General features: G+C 38.2%; 1 protein-coding gene across 1 annotated transcript in view; it reads left to right on the forward strand.

Annotated features, from left to right (window-relative positions):
* Positions 1 to 18,835, forward strand: part of LOC119776422 (GDNF family receptor alpha-2-like) — a 106,478-nt gene that overhangs the window by 66,219 nt on the left and 21,424 nt on the right. The window contains exon 4 of the mRNA XM_038274813.1: positions 9,121 to 9,496. Coding sequence (XP_038130741.1) covers positions 9,121 to 9,496 — 376 coding nt within the window. The remainder of the gene's footprint in view (positions 1 to 9,120; positions 9,497 to 18,835) is intronic.

Genomic DNA, 18,835 nt, shown 5'->3' on the forward strand with positions numbered 1-18,835 from the left:
CCCAGAACTTCTGGGTATGTGAAAATTTAAATAGCTTGAAGGAGTTGCCTCATTTATGCTCACATAATCCTCTTGCTGCACCCAGGTTTCTGTAAGGCAAAACAAGTCAATGTGATTATCACAAATCAAGTCATTAACTAGTAGACTTTTAGAGGAAAGTGATCTTATGTTAAACAGACCGCATTTAATTGTTTTAACTTTTTCCCCAATTGGAGTTATTTTGATTTTAATTAGATTATCATGATTTACTCCTTTGGGAATCTTTGCTAATTTATTAGATTTTGGTCGTGGGCAAGACACTGTCTGGATGGAGTAAAGAGTGGGTAACAGTAGAGAAGCTGCAGAGATGTGTGTTAAACTACAACTCTGCTTCCTGGTCTGCACCCTGGGTGGTCAGGGTTTTGGGGGACTAATAAATGTGGCCAGATTCCTAGAAAGAAGAGCTGCACCATCCAAAGTGGGATGGATGCCGTCTCTCCGAATCAGACCAGGCTTTCCCCAAAAGGATTGCCAATTATTAATGTAGCCCACGTTGTTTTCAGGACACCACCTAGACAACCAGCAGTTGAATGACGACATGCGGCTAAACATGTCATCACTGGTCAGATCAGGGAGGGGACCAGAGAAAATTACGGAGTCCGACATTTTTTTGGCAAACTTACACACCGAAGCAACACTAATTTTAGTGACCTCCGATCGGTGTAACCGGGTGTCATTACCACCAGCGTGAATAACAATCTTACTGTATTTAACCTTATCCTTAGCCAGTAGTTTCAGGTAGGATTTGATGTCGCCCGTTCTGGCCCCCAGCAAACATTTGACTATGGTCCCTGGTGTCTCTAATGCCACGTTTCTGACTATGGAGCTGCCAATCACCAGAGTGGGCTTCTCAGTGGGTGTGTCACTGAGTGGGGAAAACCGGTTAGAAACGTGAACGGGTTGGTGGTGACCAGTGGGCAGAGATCCACGACTACGCTTTCTGCGTACAGTTACCCAATCGCCTGGCTGCTCAGGCACTTTTGGAGGACAGCTACGTGGGGGGCCTACTTTAACTCCTGGATGTTCAACAGCCTGAAGCCTGGATTCTAACTCTGACACCCTCGCCTCCAAAGCTACAAAAATACTGCACTTATTACACATCCCATTATCACTAAAGGAGGCAGAGGAATAACTGAACATCTGACACAGAGAGCAGGAGAGAGGAGAGGAAGAAGGAAGAGTTGGAAAAGAGTCAAGGGAGGGAGAGAGAGAAGCCATAGCAATGCTAAGCTAGCGCTAGCCTAGGCTAGCTACTCCTTGCTATCAGAAATAAAACCGTGTGAAACTGACAAGTGCTCAGTAGAAAAGTGCAGCAGAAGGTAGTGATGGGCTATCTGAAGCCAGGCTTCGAGGCTTGTACCGAGTAATAAGGGGGCGTGTCAATGAAGCCCCGCTTCGAGGCCTGTGTTGTCTTGTTGTAAACCACGTGACTGGCAACAAACGAGGCCTAGCATTGCATTGGTCATGTGACTGCTTCATTTTGCGTGTCGGTTTTCAAAAATAAAAGCGCGATGAATCCTGTTGCTTTGTGGGTTGTAGTAGGTGGTTTGGTATCAGCAGAACAGTTTTCATCAGCAGTGGTTGTAATGGAGCCGTCAAAAAAGAGAAAAACCTCTCATATGTGGGAGTATTATGAGATGACAGATCACAATCACAACCTGAAACTGTGAAAAAAGTCCTATTCCTAAATAAAAACAATTAAACCTAAAATCCAGAAATTTCTATATTTTCTTTTGTTTAATCAGGAGATGCATCAGAATCACACATCAAAACCAGACTAAAAGCCATTAGAAGAGGCAAACTCTATGTGTAGCTTAATATTAAGAATCAGAACTAGAACTCCTAGGAAGAGATGATTTTAAACAAATTCTGTCTTTAAGGAAGCAAGTTTCAAGCTCAAAGTACACAGAGTCTGCAGCAACAGTCACTCAGTTCTCAATACATTAAAGTAACACATATCTTCATTGTCTAATAAGTCCATGACATAAAAGAAAACCTAACACCACCACTGATGGTCAAGGATTAGATTGGCTACAAATAATTTTAATCATTAAAACATGACAATTAAATAGGATTCTCCTTTTACTAAACATGAGTTTGATGAAAACTTTGTGACAATATTGCATTTCCTAATATTTGGAAGTATGATCCAACTGAGTAACAAGGCTGTTACAGTTTCACCAGCAGATGTCACTAGTGAGTGATGAATGAAGCATCGAGTAATGAACTTTTTTCAACACTTTGCGTTGGAAAGCTTCATTGCTTCATGAGGCTTCACTTGCCCATCACTAGCAGAAGGTGCTATGTTTTAAAGTAGTCAGTTAGAGTTACTTAGATACAGAGATATCACAGAGAAAATAACTTAACTTCAGATGGAGTTCCTCTGAGCAGCTGCACACTCAGTTAATCCAAACAGGAAGTGAACAGGTCCAAACAGGAAGCAGGAACTGATTGATGAAGTTGGTCAGTGTGTAGACTGCTGGTTGGCGAGACAGTGTGCTTGAGCTGATTGGAGAGTGTGAGCTGATACTAGGTGCTTCACTCTGGTACCTGGAAGATGGGAGTCCAGCTTGGATAACACAGTTTGCGAGAACCTGTCCATGTTGAGCAAGCATGAAGTGACAGTGGAGAAGAAAAACTCCCCACTGGAAAGAAACGTCTGGCAGAACCAGGCTCAACATGCCGGTCTTCTGCCAGACCGGTTGAGATGAGACAGGGAATGCAGTAAGAATCCGGGAGGAATCACACTTTAACTACCATGGTGGAGGAGGGGCTGTAGGTGGGTTGAATCAGGGTCATCTGAATCGACTTAGTGCAACCACTGCATGTGCTTTGGGTAGCAAAGGTAGTTGTGGATTGGAGACCTTTTAAGATGAACTATGGATGCTGATTGGGCTTCCGTGGAGGTGTGGTTCAAAGCTGATTAGCTTGTGTCGGAGGTGAATGAGGGAAAGTAATCAGTTTCTTCAGTTGAACTTTCAAGCTAGGCTAGGCTCCAATTTTAACATTGTGTTTACCCGTCTGTTCCTATATCTGAATTACTTTTGGTAAATATTGATACAACATCAAGTCGTCAGTTAATATACCTTTCCACTTTTCTGGCTTTAAACTCTTTCAGTGCTTCACCTTGTAATGTCCATGTTTATAGATATGTATATTGTTATACTAACAGCTGTTGATTTAACTGCTGATGATTTGCATTAATAATTCTGTGTAGCTATTGTATATTTTTCCTGATTTAGGCTCCATTAATTGGAAGCTTTCCAGCTTGTCTGTGTGAGAGGCCATTTAATCTTTGCGTTCTCTCACTTCATCCCTCAATCAAGATTTGCTACAGTAATCAAGCACCACAAGTCTTCACTCTGCTCTTAAAGCCTTTTCCATTTATAAATGCCTCGTCCTATCTCCCTATTAGCTGCTTTCTCCGAACACTACAGCACAATGTGTTTTCTGAAAATCTGTATTGTGATGCACTTGGAAAATCAATTATAACTCTGTAACGCAATACTAAATGTTTCCCCTCTCAACGCCACCTCTTTGCCTCCTTCCTTTTCTTTCTCCTGCTGCACTTGCATGCCATCCTATTAGAGTGTAACAACATTAGAGCTATCAAGTGGGCTTTATGTCTTATGCCTGCCCTAGGACATGTTTTTGGTTAGAGTACCAGATTCAATCTTTGCTTCCCAGTCAAAGGTAGTAAAAATCTATCTGTTCATTGTTGCAGCCTTCTTTGCAGGCTCAGCTCAGCTTGGTCAGATAAATTGTAGGAGCTCATCCTTCTCCTATTTTCTTTTCATCTCAGACCCCCCCAGTGGCCCACATTATAGCTGCAGATGGCCAGGGGAGATTTAGAAGCTGCAATCCATCAATGTAATGCAGCCTGAACCACTGGACAGTCGCCCTGCTAACGTTTACACCAGCTGGACCGTGTTGGTGTCCCTTGGCCCTGCTATGAGCTCGGCCCACTTAAGTAAAACTTGGACCGTGTTTCAGCCTCGTTGCAGACTGTGTGAATATTATCAATTTTTCAGCTCTCAGTATAACAATATATCAACTCATTTGCTCCTGTCATATACGGTTGATTCATTCACTCAGAAGGGTCTAAGTTTATCATGCATATGGCACAAAAAACTGGTGCATGGTGATCAATTAAGGTCTTTGGTTGAATGCCGACATAGGTTACCCCCTTCTGTTCTTTTAATTCCCCCAAACACAACTTATCTTAGTCATTTGTGTTATCATAAATAAAATATTTATACAAGTAATCTCAGACTGTGTTAAATGAATCTTAATATCAAACATGAAACTGGAATTATCCAGTACAGGTTTGTTGATTCAGTAGTTTTGAGCTATAGATGATTAAATGCAGTTTGGTGCTGATTAAAAAACAAATTATTTTATATACTTTAGAGCCAAACTGGAAGCTTTAATTTGTAGCCCTCATTGTTCCCTATGATTTATTTACTTATAATCTATAGGTGATGCTACAGTACAATACACACAAAAATATATCTATTTTTAGATGCTGCTCACAGAAAATTTCTTTACTTTGAAAACTCTTGCATTCACAAAAATTGCTATTCCCTGGCAGAAAACCATAGTGCTAATTCCAATCTGTAAATATAATTTCAGAAGGAATTTAATTTTGAATTTAAACTATTTTATTCATGAAGGCAGCATATGTTTAAAGCCCTTGCCAGGTTTCAGATTGCTCTTTTAAGTTTTTGTTAGTTAGATCCTGTAAAAGATATAAAGCTTAATTTAAAAAATGATTGGTCCATACTTTCTATAGCTGGAAATTACATATATTTTTATTGTTTGGACTAGCCTAATGCCTAATTTCCTAAATTCCATTTTGAAAGGGACATAATCACATTCCTGGCATTCTTTAAATCTTTATGCAAGTAGCCAATTCCTGTTGCATACGACTTTTTTTTGATTCACAGCATCCTGTTGGCATTTTATTTGTTATTTTTGTGTTTTATGCTTTTTTCTGCTCTGTTTATTACAAATTGTAACCCTCATGTGTTTATCTACAACGGCAACACTGCCTGATAGTAGGCACAATATTGCACATGTTCACAATAGGTAAACAAGAAACTAATGTTCTAAGCAAGTTCGCAACTACAGTACCAGCAAGTTTTTTGGTTTTGTTTTTTGTTTTTTTTTATGTAAAAATTCCAAGATCCATACTGGAAAAAAAAAATTTCCAACAAGGACAAGGCCCAAATACCCCTTAAAATACAATATAAACATTGATGTGCACTTAAAGTAAGAGGTAAAGCTGTGGAGGTAGTAAAATATGACTCTGGAGTTAAGGAATTCATGAGTAAACTTTTGTATAATTAGTGATGCTATAGATATCAACGTTATTCTTAGTCTTTACAGTCTATGTGCAAACAACATTATAAATGATTGATTGATTGGTGGACGGATGGACTGACAGACAGAATGACGGACAGATAGATGCTTCTTGATGTTTGGTTCTGATCGATCAATTGATTGATTGATTGGTGCAGCTGTGTAACTATTCTATGAAATGAAGCTTAAAGAAACACATGTTTAACTCCAGAAATAGGATATACTTGGACAACTTTAACCAAATTCAGGATTTCTGAATATTGCTTTTATGTAGAAAAATATTACCGGTATGCATCTGGGCTTTGTCTGTGGTTAACTACTGACCTTCTGCAAAAAATAAAATATCCTCAGGTCAAAGTTATCATGCAAAAGGATTTAAACATTTAGTTTTGTTAATGCCTTGTGCACAAATGTACTCAAAAAGGTCATGCTCATTTTGGATTCAGATAGTGTACTTTGCCAGACTTTTAGGCTTTTCAGCAGGAGGTTGGAGAAATAGGATTCTGAACAAAAGCTGCAATTATATTTTCTTTTCTGGGCTACTAAAGGAAAGATGGGTGGGCCTTAGTTCAGCTTGGAGTTTTATTCTTAATGATTAAAAACAGGTGATATCATTAAGCTTATATAGTTCTGATGATTATTATGTTGTTCAGTCTGATTTCCTTCTTTCTTTCTACTGATAGAGGGCTGTTGAAGATAAACAAAACCTCTTATGGCATAAATCTCTGTTGGACTTTTACTTTTTCTTGTGTCTTTCATTCCTACATGTTTACCAATCCCAAACCTCTTAACTTGTAGTGTTAAATGTAAGAAAAGTTTGTTTTCAGACACTAAACTTACCAAGTCTTACTATTAATACACAGGGGTTGGCTGCTGCTTCCACTACTTTGTACGGCACTACAATAGTTATCTTAACTAAGATGCATTTTGACATTCTAAAATATCCTCTGTTATACAAAAGTTAATGCACCATTCATGGGGTTAATAGTTACTCCTTGGTTGGTGAAAGAACAGTTAAGCTTCTAGGTGATGAAAATGTCAGGTAAAACCGTCAAGACAAAATAACATTAGAATAAAGAAGCTGAAGATGTATTATTTACCTCTCACTTATCTTTCAAGGTTCTTACTAAATTACCCATCTTAGCATAGGCAGTGCTAAGAGGGAAGGTTATTTACATGTGCGTCCCTCTAGGATGAGCTTCAAAATTCTGTTAGTCTTATGGGGCTGTAAGTATGTTTCCCTGAACTAATCTGAAACCGAAAAAATAATCATTAATTTTGTTTATTTGCTTATTTTTATCCCTCTTCTGGGGTTTGATGTGCTCACACGTCCAATTTCAAGGATTGATAACATGCAGTGCACCATGGGGAAACAATCCTGTGTCTGTTGCGCAGCCCCTGTAAAAAAAATGGTCCTCTTGCTGCTGCAGGCCGTCTGATAGACACGGAGGGAGATTGGTTCTGTTGAATAAGAGATGAATCTATCACAGTGTCACTATGCTGCCACGACCTCTGAAATATCATTATCTACAGGGGAAAGGAGGTTAACTTCTCTAATATACCCTCAATGCAAGAAATAGGTGCCACCACTGAACATGAAGCTGCTTTATTACAATTATATTTCACGAGACCAGTCTTTCTCTTAAGGGAGCTTTACAGCATCTTGGAACCTCAAGATACCTAAAAAACCTTTTCTCTTAACTATAAATCCTTATGTGCAGCTGGATGAGTAATTGAGATTTTTCAGTTTTGTTGTCTTTCAGAAATAAATAAGTTCAACAGTATCAAGGACATTTGGCACTCAGACAATGATGCACTGCTGTTACTATGTTGACTCCCTGAACTAAGCATATCCTATGAAGATTAAACAGTATTTTGCACAAACTCTGGATGTAGTATACTAGTTTTCCTCAAGCATCTTCGACATCTTCTGTTTTTATATGGCTTCTTGAAAAGAACAAAAAAATTAGAGATTTCTGGTCTTAGTCAAAGTATTAATATGAGGTGAGTCTCTTTGACAACCTGATAATTACCTGATATTAGAGTAATCACATCAACTGTCAACAGTTGGTGAATAATTGATTAACATCTAATCTGAAATCATAGCTTAATTTATTTATATTTTACTCAAGGTCTGAGACAGACTGGATTGATTTAGTTTGAGTGGACAGGCCTGGCTGCAGGCATCCTTCTGCTTGCTTGCATCTGTTTGGCGAAGCAGAGGTGATTTTTTTTCTATCAGCGCTTCATAAAATGATGTGAGATCAATGCTGAAAAGTCAGATGCTCCACAGCAGGGTACGGCACAGGTTGTGCTTGAGTAGGTACTGCAGCATTATCAGTTAGTGAATTTTGACCAAAATGGTTGGGGGGTAGCATGATCTCTTTATTTACTTTCCTTTAAGTTCATTTTCACACATCAGTAACTAGTATCTGTTTGATCGAAGCTGTTATTAAAGACAGTTATTTATGCATAGCATAGAGATTATTTAAGCCAGCAATAAGTAAAATTTCAGTGGGGCTCCTCCTACATGACCTAAAAGTAGTGCTGTCATAAACACTGATTGTCCTGTGTGCGCCCCACACCCAAAACAGCTGGAAGACACATACCAGGTGGAAATATCTGGAGAGGTGGGTAGTATTGTACAACATTTTATACACGTATATATACATGTATATATTCATGTATATATTTGACACACATAATCCCTAACCTCTTCAAACTCCATGCAGAAAGTGTAGGCCAGGGTTTGATCAGTTTTTTTACACAACCGTGCAGTTCCTTAATAAACCATATAACATATATTTCTATATCACTCGCTTTTTAATATGTAGACCTGTTCATTACTTTTCAAACTAACATTAAATCAGACAGTCAGCCAGCAGGTACTTTGGAGCTTCTTTACATGATAGGGAAAACTTGCTTAAGATTAAACTGAGCAAATAATAAACTGAACAAAATGGATAAGAAATTTGAATTAGATCCTTTTGGAGGTGCTGTGGTCACTAGAGACAGATATACCTTTCTTTTGTTTTGTTTTGTTTTGTTTTTCGTACACAACCATCCCTCTGTTGTACAGAGAATGGTCCAAAAAATAAAAAATATCCAGCTAGCTGCACTCTTGTTGACAAAATTGCAGTGCTGATGTTAGAGATTAAACGAGAATGGGCCAGCTGGCTCAAGATGATTGAGGGGCAACAGGAGCTAAAATAACCACTTGATACAACCAAAGTATGCTGAATATCATCTCCAAACTCACTACATATTTCAAATTGAAGCGAGTGGGCTGTAGCTGTAGAGGACCACATGGCGTGTCACTCCTGTCGGCTACAGATAACAGGTTGGAAAAATCTTCCTTTTTATTGATGAGTGCTAGATTCAGATGAAATGTTTAGGTTGAGTAAAAATTGAGGTAACATGGAAGCTTCCATCAATCATGCCTTGTGTCAACACTTCTGGTTATTGCTGTGATGGTATAAATCAGGGATATTCTATTGTCACATTTACGACACAGTGACATATTTAGATTTTTACTCCAGTAGATTTTGATGGTTATTCATTTTAGCTTATAAAAACAAAAGTTTTTTTTTTCATGACTTGAATATTGATTGTAATTGTAGCCACACAACTGCAACAAATGTGTTCATTTTCCTTTTGAGTCGCTGACTGTCATTACAATGTGTCCTCTCTTGTCTTCTCTCTTCATGTATTTATTTTTAGGGATGCACACACTGAACCCAAAGCCCTTTCAGTGTCCAGAAGGGGAGAAAGTTTGCAACCCTTGCCTTGACGCGACCAAAGCTTGCAACCTGAACGGCATCTGCAAGAGGCACCGTAGCAGCTACATCACAACCTGCAGCAAGGACACCAATAAAGGGGAGAGCTGCAACAAGAAGCGCTGCCACAAGACTCTGAGGGCCTTCCTGGATCGCGTGCCCTCAGGGCTCAGCCAACGGCTCATCTTCTGTCCCTGCCAGTCTGAAGGCTGTGCTGAGAGACGCAGGCAGACGATAGTTCCTGATTGCTCTTACGTAGATAAGGTGAAGCCCAACTGTTTGGAGCTACGAGCAGTCTGTCGTGCGGATCCACTCTGCAGGTGAAGTAAAGAGAAACTATAGCTGTTTGTTATGTGATTTCCTTGTATTTGCTGTATATTAGTTCTGTGATCTACATATTGGGTAGAAAAAACTGAGTTTTAAATTTTTCTGGACAAAGACTTTGTATTTTTTTGATCGCCTCCTTGCATCTAATAGCTCCTTCTTTTAAAAATCTAATTACTTTATCCATTTTATGAAACTTTATGAAAGAAGGAGCTATTAGATGCAAGATGAAGATGTGAGGCTTAGTTGAAGGGACAACGCTCAATTAAGCTGAACAAAACATTAGTGGATCACTTTGGCCCTCTATTGGATTCCAGCAGCCGGATTCAATTCACACCTACCCAGCCGTGACATGTTTCCTTGTGTTAGTTCTGCTCAGAGGAGGTTAAACACAGTGTGTGGAGCCAAACCAGCTGTCAACATCTTTTAGTCTAGAACCATGTCTCAGCACTGACTATCAGGAAGCTTCTCGTTGCATATAATATTCACTGCGGCTGTCCTTAGCTGCTTATAGAAGATCACATGTCCAGTTGATTGTGAACTACTGTTTTGTCTTTTTTGTATCTGAAAGTTTATTAATATCTTAGCTCTGTCTTATCTCCTTCATGTGAACACCATTTTGACTTAGGGGTTTCAGTTCATAATCTCATCTGGTGTACACTATACCAGCCACTTGGTTATGGTGTATTCCTTTCCCTTTTAGTGTCAGACATCCTGCTGTGAGATTTTGACTTGTTTATGGGCCTCATTATATAGCCTGCATCTGGAAACTTACCTTGTAAGGTACCATGTACTACCATGATTAGTGCCTCTATGCTTTCCTTCAGTCTAGCAAAAAAGTATTTGTTCACCAATCCAAATTATTGGATTCAAGTGTTCCAATCATTTAAATAGCCACAGGTGAATAAAATGAAGCACATAGGCATGCAGACTGTTGTTATAAAAAAATTTGAAAGAATGGGTCAGTTTTAGGATGTGGAACTGTGATCACCTGTGCAATTAATCCAGTTATGACATTTCCTCTCTCCTAAATATTTCACAGTCAACTGTCAGCTGTATGATAGGGAAAAAGTGTTTGAGAATATAGTCACAAAGTGGTAGATGTAACTTACAGAGAAGGCTCCATGGACGGTGAGGCGCATAGTGAAAAAAGGTTGCCAGTTTACTTCACATCCAATCGCTACACACTTCTAAACCCCATGTAGCCTTCATACTAGTTAAGGAACAAGGCACAGAGAGCTTCATGATTTGGCTTTCCTTGTTGGAGCTGCTAGCCTCGTGAGACCATCCTGATCTCGCGAGCTTTCAAGGTTTCACTAGCAGATCAGTCTGGCTACTCTCCGTTAAAGAAAATTTGGAGCCGTTCACCAAACGAACGTCCAGTCAGCGTTGGCTTTGAGACGGATTTAGGTGTGACGCAACGAGAAGCGCGACAGTTCAGTCTAAAGAACATGGCGGCTTCAGCCGATGAAACTAGCGTTAGCGTGGCTATCGAGCAAGTTTTATCGGAATTACAGAGTATTTGTCCACTGAAAGAAGAGTAAAACACTGCTCTTGAGGCTTTTCTCAGAGGAAAAGATGTTTTTGCTCTTCTCCCGACTGTTTTCGGCAAGAGTTTGATCTATCAATTGGCTTGTGCCTGGCTTGTGGTTGTGTTTTCATCGTCGCTCTATTAGTAAGTCATATGCTTCGTTGATCTGATTGGTTTATTTGGCCCATCTATCACCAACATAGGCCAATCAGCTAACCAGTATTTTCGCCCCTTCCCAAAATTACTTCAACGGAAGGTTTCCAGATGGATATGCGGAGCAAATCCATCTGGCGGAGTCAGGTTAGGAGCTGCTGCATCCAGGCTAAACATCACTAAGGGCAATGCATAGTGTCAGGTAATTGGAGTTCAACATCTCTAAATCTGATGGACGAGTCTGGGTTTGGCAGTTGCCAGGAGAATGGTACTTGTATGACCGCATTATGCTAAGTGTAAAGTTTGGTTGAGGGGGGATTATGGGCTAAGTTCCGGTGAAAGGAACTTTTAATGCTTCAGCATACCAAGATGTTTTGGACAATTCAATGCTTGCTTCTTTGTGGGAACAGTTTGGAGCTGGCCTTTTCTTCTTCCAACATGACTCTTCACCAGTGAACAAAGCAAGGTCTATAAGGATATGAATGAGAGAATCTGGTATGGAGAAATTTGGCTGGACTCTTATTTGACTTGACCTCAATCTGGTGGATGAATAAGACCTGGTGGATGAATAAGAGTGTAGAGTGAGAGCCAGGCCTTCTTGTCCAAATCAGTGACCTGACAAATGTCCCTCTTATAAAAATGCAAAAAGAAAAAATACCATAAACCAACTTCTAAACCTCGTAGGCAACCTTTCCAGATAAGCTCAAAGATTGGACTGACATCAAATTGAACACAAAAACACACACAGACACACACACACAAAGAAACAGACACATATATATATATATATATATATATATATATATATATATATATATATATATATATATATATATATATATATATATATATATATATATATATATATATACATATATATTAGGGCTGCAACTAACGATTATTTTAAAAATCGATGAATCGGCCGATTATTTTTTCGATAAATCGATGAATCGGACAAAAAATATTTTTTATATTAACCTCTTTATTCCAAAATAAAAATTTTTAGACAGAACAAACAAGCACACAAGTACAGGTTGCTCATTAACTGTACTGGTGCAATATGAAAAATAAATGTTTGTGTTCAAACTATGCAAATTTACATGAGAAATGTAGCTGTACATCCACAAAATATAGGGTACTTTGTTTCATAAAGCGCAAAAAAAGACATTTTTGTTTTTAAAGCCCCTAAGGGGTTCAAACAATAGGCCCCCCCATTTCAACAAATGAGTTTTTTTTAGACTAGAAGAGTTCTGCCTTTTAAGACAGGAAAGTATAGCAGTTAAAGTTGCTACTTGAGAAAATACTGAACCATAGAGATAAAAATAGCCCTGTGATTCAAATTATAAATTGTATTTGGAATAAAAATGAGAGAACTAGGGGTGCTAAAAAACACATCCTCCAAAGACAGATATTTACATGGGAATGTGGCATATAATTAATTGACATATTACTGATCTTGCTGGATTTTATTCTGCTTTACTTCCATAAATTGCAGGATCTTTACTTTATCTTTGCCAGAAGATTTAAACTTTAAAAGCCTTGCCCTCATAATTTGCAAGTTAATTTATTTATAAAGAAAATATAAACGCTGCCTAAGCTAATTCAAATGAAATTAAAAGTAAAATAAGTAGCCAACCTTATCACTGTCTGTAACCTACTAACAAGGTAAGGAAAGCATCAGATGAGCTACCTGAGAAACTAACGTTACGTTTCCCCACTTTAAAACGAAACAAACATGGTTACTCATCCTGCTGATCAGCTCTCTTCACTGCCATCGAAGGCTCCAGCATGTTTTCTTTTCAGGTGCTGCGTCATAACAGTGGTGCTTCCGTGCCATGTTCATTTGTTTTTTCAAAAGTTGCATGTTACGACTTTTTTCGCTTTACAAAGCGCAGGCTATTTTAATTATTGTGATCAATTTGCGCCGTCAATCCCGGCGCATGCGCGCTTCATTTGCAATCCTGCGGCTCTGACTGCAGCGCTGAGGGACTCCTGCGGGAGCGCCGCGGGAGAACAGTGTTGGGATGGGGGAGGCGCCCCACGGCAATGACGACGGCGGCGGATGACGCATTAATCGCACGACACAACTAATCGATGATGAAATTCGTTGCCAACGCTTTTAAAAGTCGATTTTTATCGATTCGTTGTTGCAGCCCTAATATATATATATATACAGTATATATATTTGTATCAGAAATGAAACAGTTGTAAGACTCCCCTTAACCTGGTGAAAGGTAAAAAGGTTAAAGATGTGTGAATAATGCAAAACATTTTCTATATAATTTCGTCTTTGCAGAAACACCAAGTTAATATTTTGACTAAACAATTTTTGAACGGATTTACACAAAATTAATTTATGTAAATGCATGACAGAGAGTATTACGTATTGTGGCTTTAATAAAAATACAGGAACCAAGTATAGAACTCAACTAAAAGCTAGAGTGCTTCGTCAGTATCAACAAATGTAATTCTGTTTAAATTATTCACATAATGTACTTAAAGATTATGATTATATCTTAAGTTAGGTGCAGTTGTTTGTTCAGACAGGTCCTTCTCTAACTCCATATGCCTTCAAGGGAGAAGAGCACCCTCCCAGTGTTAATGGTTCCTCTGCTTCACCACTAAATTTACCCTCCACTCAGCCAAAGTAATGGAACTCTATCAGGCCTCCTCCAATTTATGATTGTCTCAATAATTACCTGCTTGCCTGCATTGTGTTATCTCTTTTCAGACTGAGTTGCTTTGTTTGACCTTTAGGGCCTCCGGTGTCCGCAGCGCACCTCCTTATTGAGAAAGATGAAATAGAACGTTAAAGCTCATTATCTGCAGCCGCATAAAGCCCTGCTGAGGTCAACAGCTCGATGAGTGTGTGCACATTCGTGCCATGCAGACACTGACTTGCCCGTGCACCAACAGACCAGCAATCACTCAGAAGCTGCTCTAGTTCGACCACTTTTAGCTTGAATACAATTTGGATCTTTTTGTGTGTTCTTTAATAGTAAATCGGCACTGCCATGCTAGAGAATTTTACCTCAATTCAGACACGAGATGTTTTGGTGTTTTAAAGGTGTTTTAAAGCTTATGATTTTATCTTTCCATGAAGTATTCACCATCAATACCTTTAGAGCACTCACACTACTTTTTTTTTGCATAATTTTACTTGCTTAGGACTGTTTTTGTTTTTTTTTACATAATATTTAGGTAAAAATATCTTATGAGTGACACCAGATTAAAAGAATGTGCTAAAAGAGATGTTCAAATATTGCTGCAAGATTTCTTGGTACACATAAATATGATTCTAACATAAATACTCTTTGACCTAAACCATTTAATTGTAGCACAGACTGTGTGTTTATGGTTGTGGTCTTCAAATGTTTTTGCAGTCTTTAAAATAGTGTTTTTCAATTAGAGCGGTACCCCCTCTTGGGGGTGGAGTGTGGAGCTTGACAGGGAGCGTGGGTGCACTATTCACTAAAGGAGGCACTGTGGTTCTGTTTGGAGGTGGTTGCTTAAAGGCTAGGTTGAGACCAAAGATACACAAAAATATTGTTTTGAACATTGAATTGCTTAGGAAAAACTGGTCTGCTACAATGCCAAGGCAAATACATCAATCATAACTCTTCATTTTTATGTTTTGTAAAAAGTTTATTTTGCCCTCAGAAGAATAAGATTTCAAAATACCATTAATAAAATTCCCCCACATGGTGTTTACTGGACCTTCTTTTTCCATTGTATTGTACATGGAAGAATAATTTTTTCTTAAAACTGATTAATTTCTCTGAGGGATACACTAAGCATTGGTATTGCATTTCATACAAATTTACAAAAAGGGTTATTCCATTGTCAAAGGTTCAGCATCCAGACAAACAACAAAACACCAATGTTGCCAGCTTACCGACATAGTCGGCATGTTTAGTGACTTAGCAGGACGCTGTAGCATTTAAAAAAAAATATTTAAGTTAGTGGATTCAGAGTTAACAACTTTTTTCTGTCGCTGCAGTTTGGCTTCAACACCTAAAAGTACCTATTGCTTTGATTTAGTTTTTATGAAGCAAGTGCTGATCTGAGCCATTTTCCAAAACCGTGACAGGTGGTCATACTGAGCAGCAAACTGTGTTTTCAGTCAGAGTGAGAAGAGCGACTCCTTTCCGTCTCCCCAATGCAAATAAGTCACATGCAAACTTCCCACTGATCCCTTTTTTTTCTTTGAAACTTGAATTAAAATGTATCGTTCCCTGCTTTTGTTAAGTCTTATACACTATGGGCCTGATCTTTAAAGTTTCCAAAAACATTGCATGTGCAGTTGTGTTTTGCCCATGCAATAAGCTGCCATGTTGAGGGTGTTATGCGAAGGCTGGTGTGCAAATGTTAAGATGTGCATACCAGTTTGGTTCTAACCTTTTTGATTGGAATGAGCAGATTGTTCGTGATGCTGGCAGCTTGAGACTGACCATAACAGAAAGTTGAGGAAAGAAAGCTGACAAGCCGGTCGTTCTAGATTATGACAAGTGGCTCAAATGAGCTTTCTCTGCAAGGTGGCTGGGCACACCCTTAGAGTTAGGGTGAGGAGCTTAGTCATCCAGGAGTGGCTTGATGTAGAGCTACTTTTACTTTACATTGAAAGGGGTCAACTGAAGTGGTTATGATGTTTTTTGTGGATGCCTCGTTGACGCCTCCCGCATTAGATGTTTCAGGCACATCCCACCGGGAGGAGGAGGGCCAGGGCTCATACCCAAAATGCTGGAGAGGGATAGTCTGTCCCAGCCTAGCCAATTTAGGATGAATGTCTGTATATTTTGATTTTTTTTAAACTGCTGATGTATTTTCTACTCACACACAGTTTTAGTTCCCTGGGAAATTAATTAATCTGTTGGGATTTTTTTTTCTTTTCTAAACCAGCACACCAAGCAAACTCAAATTGAGGCAAACTGATTTTTGCTCAGTTTTTCTGCAAATGTTTCGATGTCTGTCCAGAAAACCTGTCAATTCTGGCGGTTTGCCCTAGAACAATCTTGGGTGGGAGTGCTGCTGTTTTCAGGCATATTACAGTGGGCCTCTAAACTAACCCTACTTAAGACCTCTCCATTGCTTTATCCATGACCTTTATGGTTGTCTACATCATGCAATTTACCATTAAGCGTCTAGAATTTGGTTCACTTTTTTAGATAACACCAATTCACATAAAAAATAATCTGAATAAAGAGATATAGTTATAGCAATCACAGATTTCCCATATCAATTCACTAGTTACGAGACCCTTTGAGGCAAATGCTATCCCAAGAGTTTATCTAGTGGAAAAGGGATTGAAAATGCAGGAAACATATCCACAGGTTTTTTATATATATATACTGGGCCTTGATCTTCAAAATTTTACCATGTATTAAAAAACATGTCAACTTGCTTGCATGTTTGAATCGTATCTTCATACAGGGGGAAAACCATTACACATGGACAAATAAAAAAAAAAAAAAAAATCTTCTAGCACACACAAAAGGATTTACCCTACCTGAAAATGATTTAGGGTCTGGTGTAAACATATGCAAAACTTTGGTTACAGTAACAGATGAAGATACGTAGTAGTTTATAGCTGAACATATTTCAACTGTCAGAAGTGATAGTAGATTGATATTAATAGAGAGAAAGACATCTTCACAGGGCTGTGGATAAGTTTGATGCAATTAAACCAAATCAAACACCATTTTTTTATGTTGGTGAAAAATATTTATCATTATGGCCATCATTATTTAGAAATAGAACTTGTAAAGGAGTGGAACAAATTACAAATCTGGTAAGGATCTCTGTTGTTTTGCATTATAGTTTTTAAAGATCACCCCTTAAGAAGCTCAGTTATGACATGCAACTTTTTTTGCCCATGTAGTTTAGGGCTGCTTGTTTGGATTGTTTGAATATGAAGCCCCTAGTGTTAGCCTTGTTTATCAAATCCTTAATTAAAACATGGAAATGCATAGATATTGTGTAAGGGGGTATCTTTGCCGTTTTAGCGACCTAGAATGTGACCAAATTGTTTAAGAAATAGAAAGTTAGTAAATCTGATCATACAGAAACAGTACATGAGTAAACTTCAAATCTCAGCATATGGATATAAAAAGACTTAAGCAAACTTTCTGTGGCCCATTTTCACTCTACGGTTATAAACAAAAGAAGGATCATTTAGTGATAGCCCCTAGAGACGCCTGTCAGGCTAAAAACAGAGGACACCCAGCTTGCCAGACCCATACTTTTTAAGAAATAATGATTTAATAAGAAAGGAGAAGGAATGGGGAGAGGAAAGGAGATGCAGTATAATGAGACAGAGAGGCAGAGGAGAGGCCTGCTCAAAATCAATGTAGGCCAATGCAGTCAGTTGGAGGTCAGTGGTTTGTTCAAACAGCTATGGGTTTTTGCAATAGATGCTAGAGGCTATTTTATACAGTACATTACTGCTCTGGTAAACACAGATGTAGAGATTGGGTTGGAGCAGATAAAATCTACAGTGGAAACAGATTTGGAAATGTGTAGCTACTTGTAGAGAACAAATCAAACTTTTCATTCAATTTGTTTTCTTGACAGTACACATTTTTTTAAATGACAAATTAGCTCAAATCCTTTGTTTGTATGGATTAAAGATAAAATGTATTGTTAATAATATTTAGGTGCAATTACATTGCATGTATAAGTTAGTGCTTATATGAAGAAGTTTAACCTGTTTAATTATACCTCTTCTCCTGATTATTGTCTATCATTGTCTCTATTCTACTTTACTTAAGAGTCCATACCACGACATAGTTCATTGGGCGAGCAAATATCACATTTATCTTACAGAATGCTTAGGAACTTTTTAAGCTTTATCTATGTTTTCTCCTAGAGTATTGAGTCCCAATGTTGACTAAGCAGATCTTGTCTAAAAGGAATGATAGATTCCTCTACTTTCAGTGTTTTATACTTCTGGTTATTGTCCTTAGCAGCTTTCTTGTAACAGTTGTTAAAAACCAGAAACAGCAGTAGATGGTTACTGATATCATTAATAGAAAGTTCCCTTATTGTGCTATTATCTAATTTTTTTAAATGTGTATTAATGTGTCACTCTTATGGGTATTGTAATTTTTGGATAAAGACTCAAACTCCACTCTGTATTTAGAAACTCCTCTTTTGGCTAATGCTGAGTTACGCAAATTAATGTTAAAGTCCTTACAAATTAGGGATACCCTCTGATTTACATTTGTTAATGGTCTTTCAAACCACACTTTAAATATGTCCACATCAGAACCTGGAGTTCTGTGGATACAGCTAACCCAAATAATCTCCTTCTTTTCCATTCAACCTTAAAATATTATAAGTTCAACTATGCTCTTAATTACTATTGGCGTTTTATCAATTACTTTAGCTTGCAAGTTTAGTCCACATGCACAGCCACTTTAATAAATAGAAGAGTTATAGATTCTAAAGAGGATCAAAGAATTACAACATTATTCCTTAGTCCATTAAATATGTATTTGATCTATTAAATATTTAGTGCTGTCAGTGGGTGGTTTTATCATCAAAACTGGAGGAATATCTTTATTTTGGTGCAATTATTGATCTGGAATAAATCAGACTTTTCTTTATTTAACTTGCTGATTACCAATCAGAGTGGAAGTTGAAGAATATTCAC

This window comes from Cyprinodon tularosa, unplaced genomic scaffold, assembly GCF_016077235.1.
Source record: "Cyprinodon tularosa strain WSP-4 unplaced genomic scaffold, ASM1607723v1 ctg1206, whole genome shotgun sequence".
NCBI classification, from domain to species: Eukaryota; Metazoa; Chordata; class Actinopteri; order Cyprinodontiformes; family Cyprinodontidae; genus Cyprinodon; species Cyprinodon tularosa.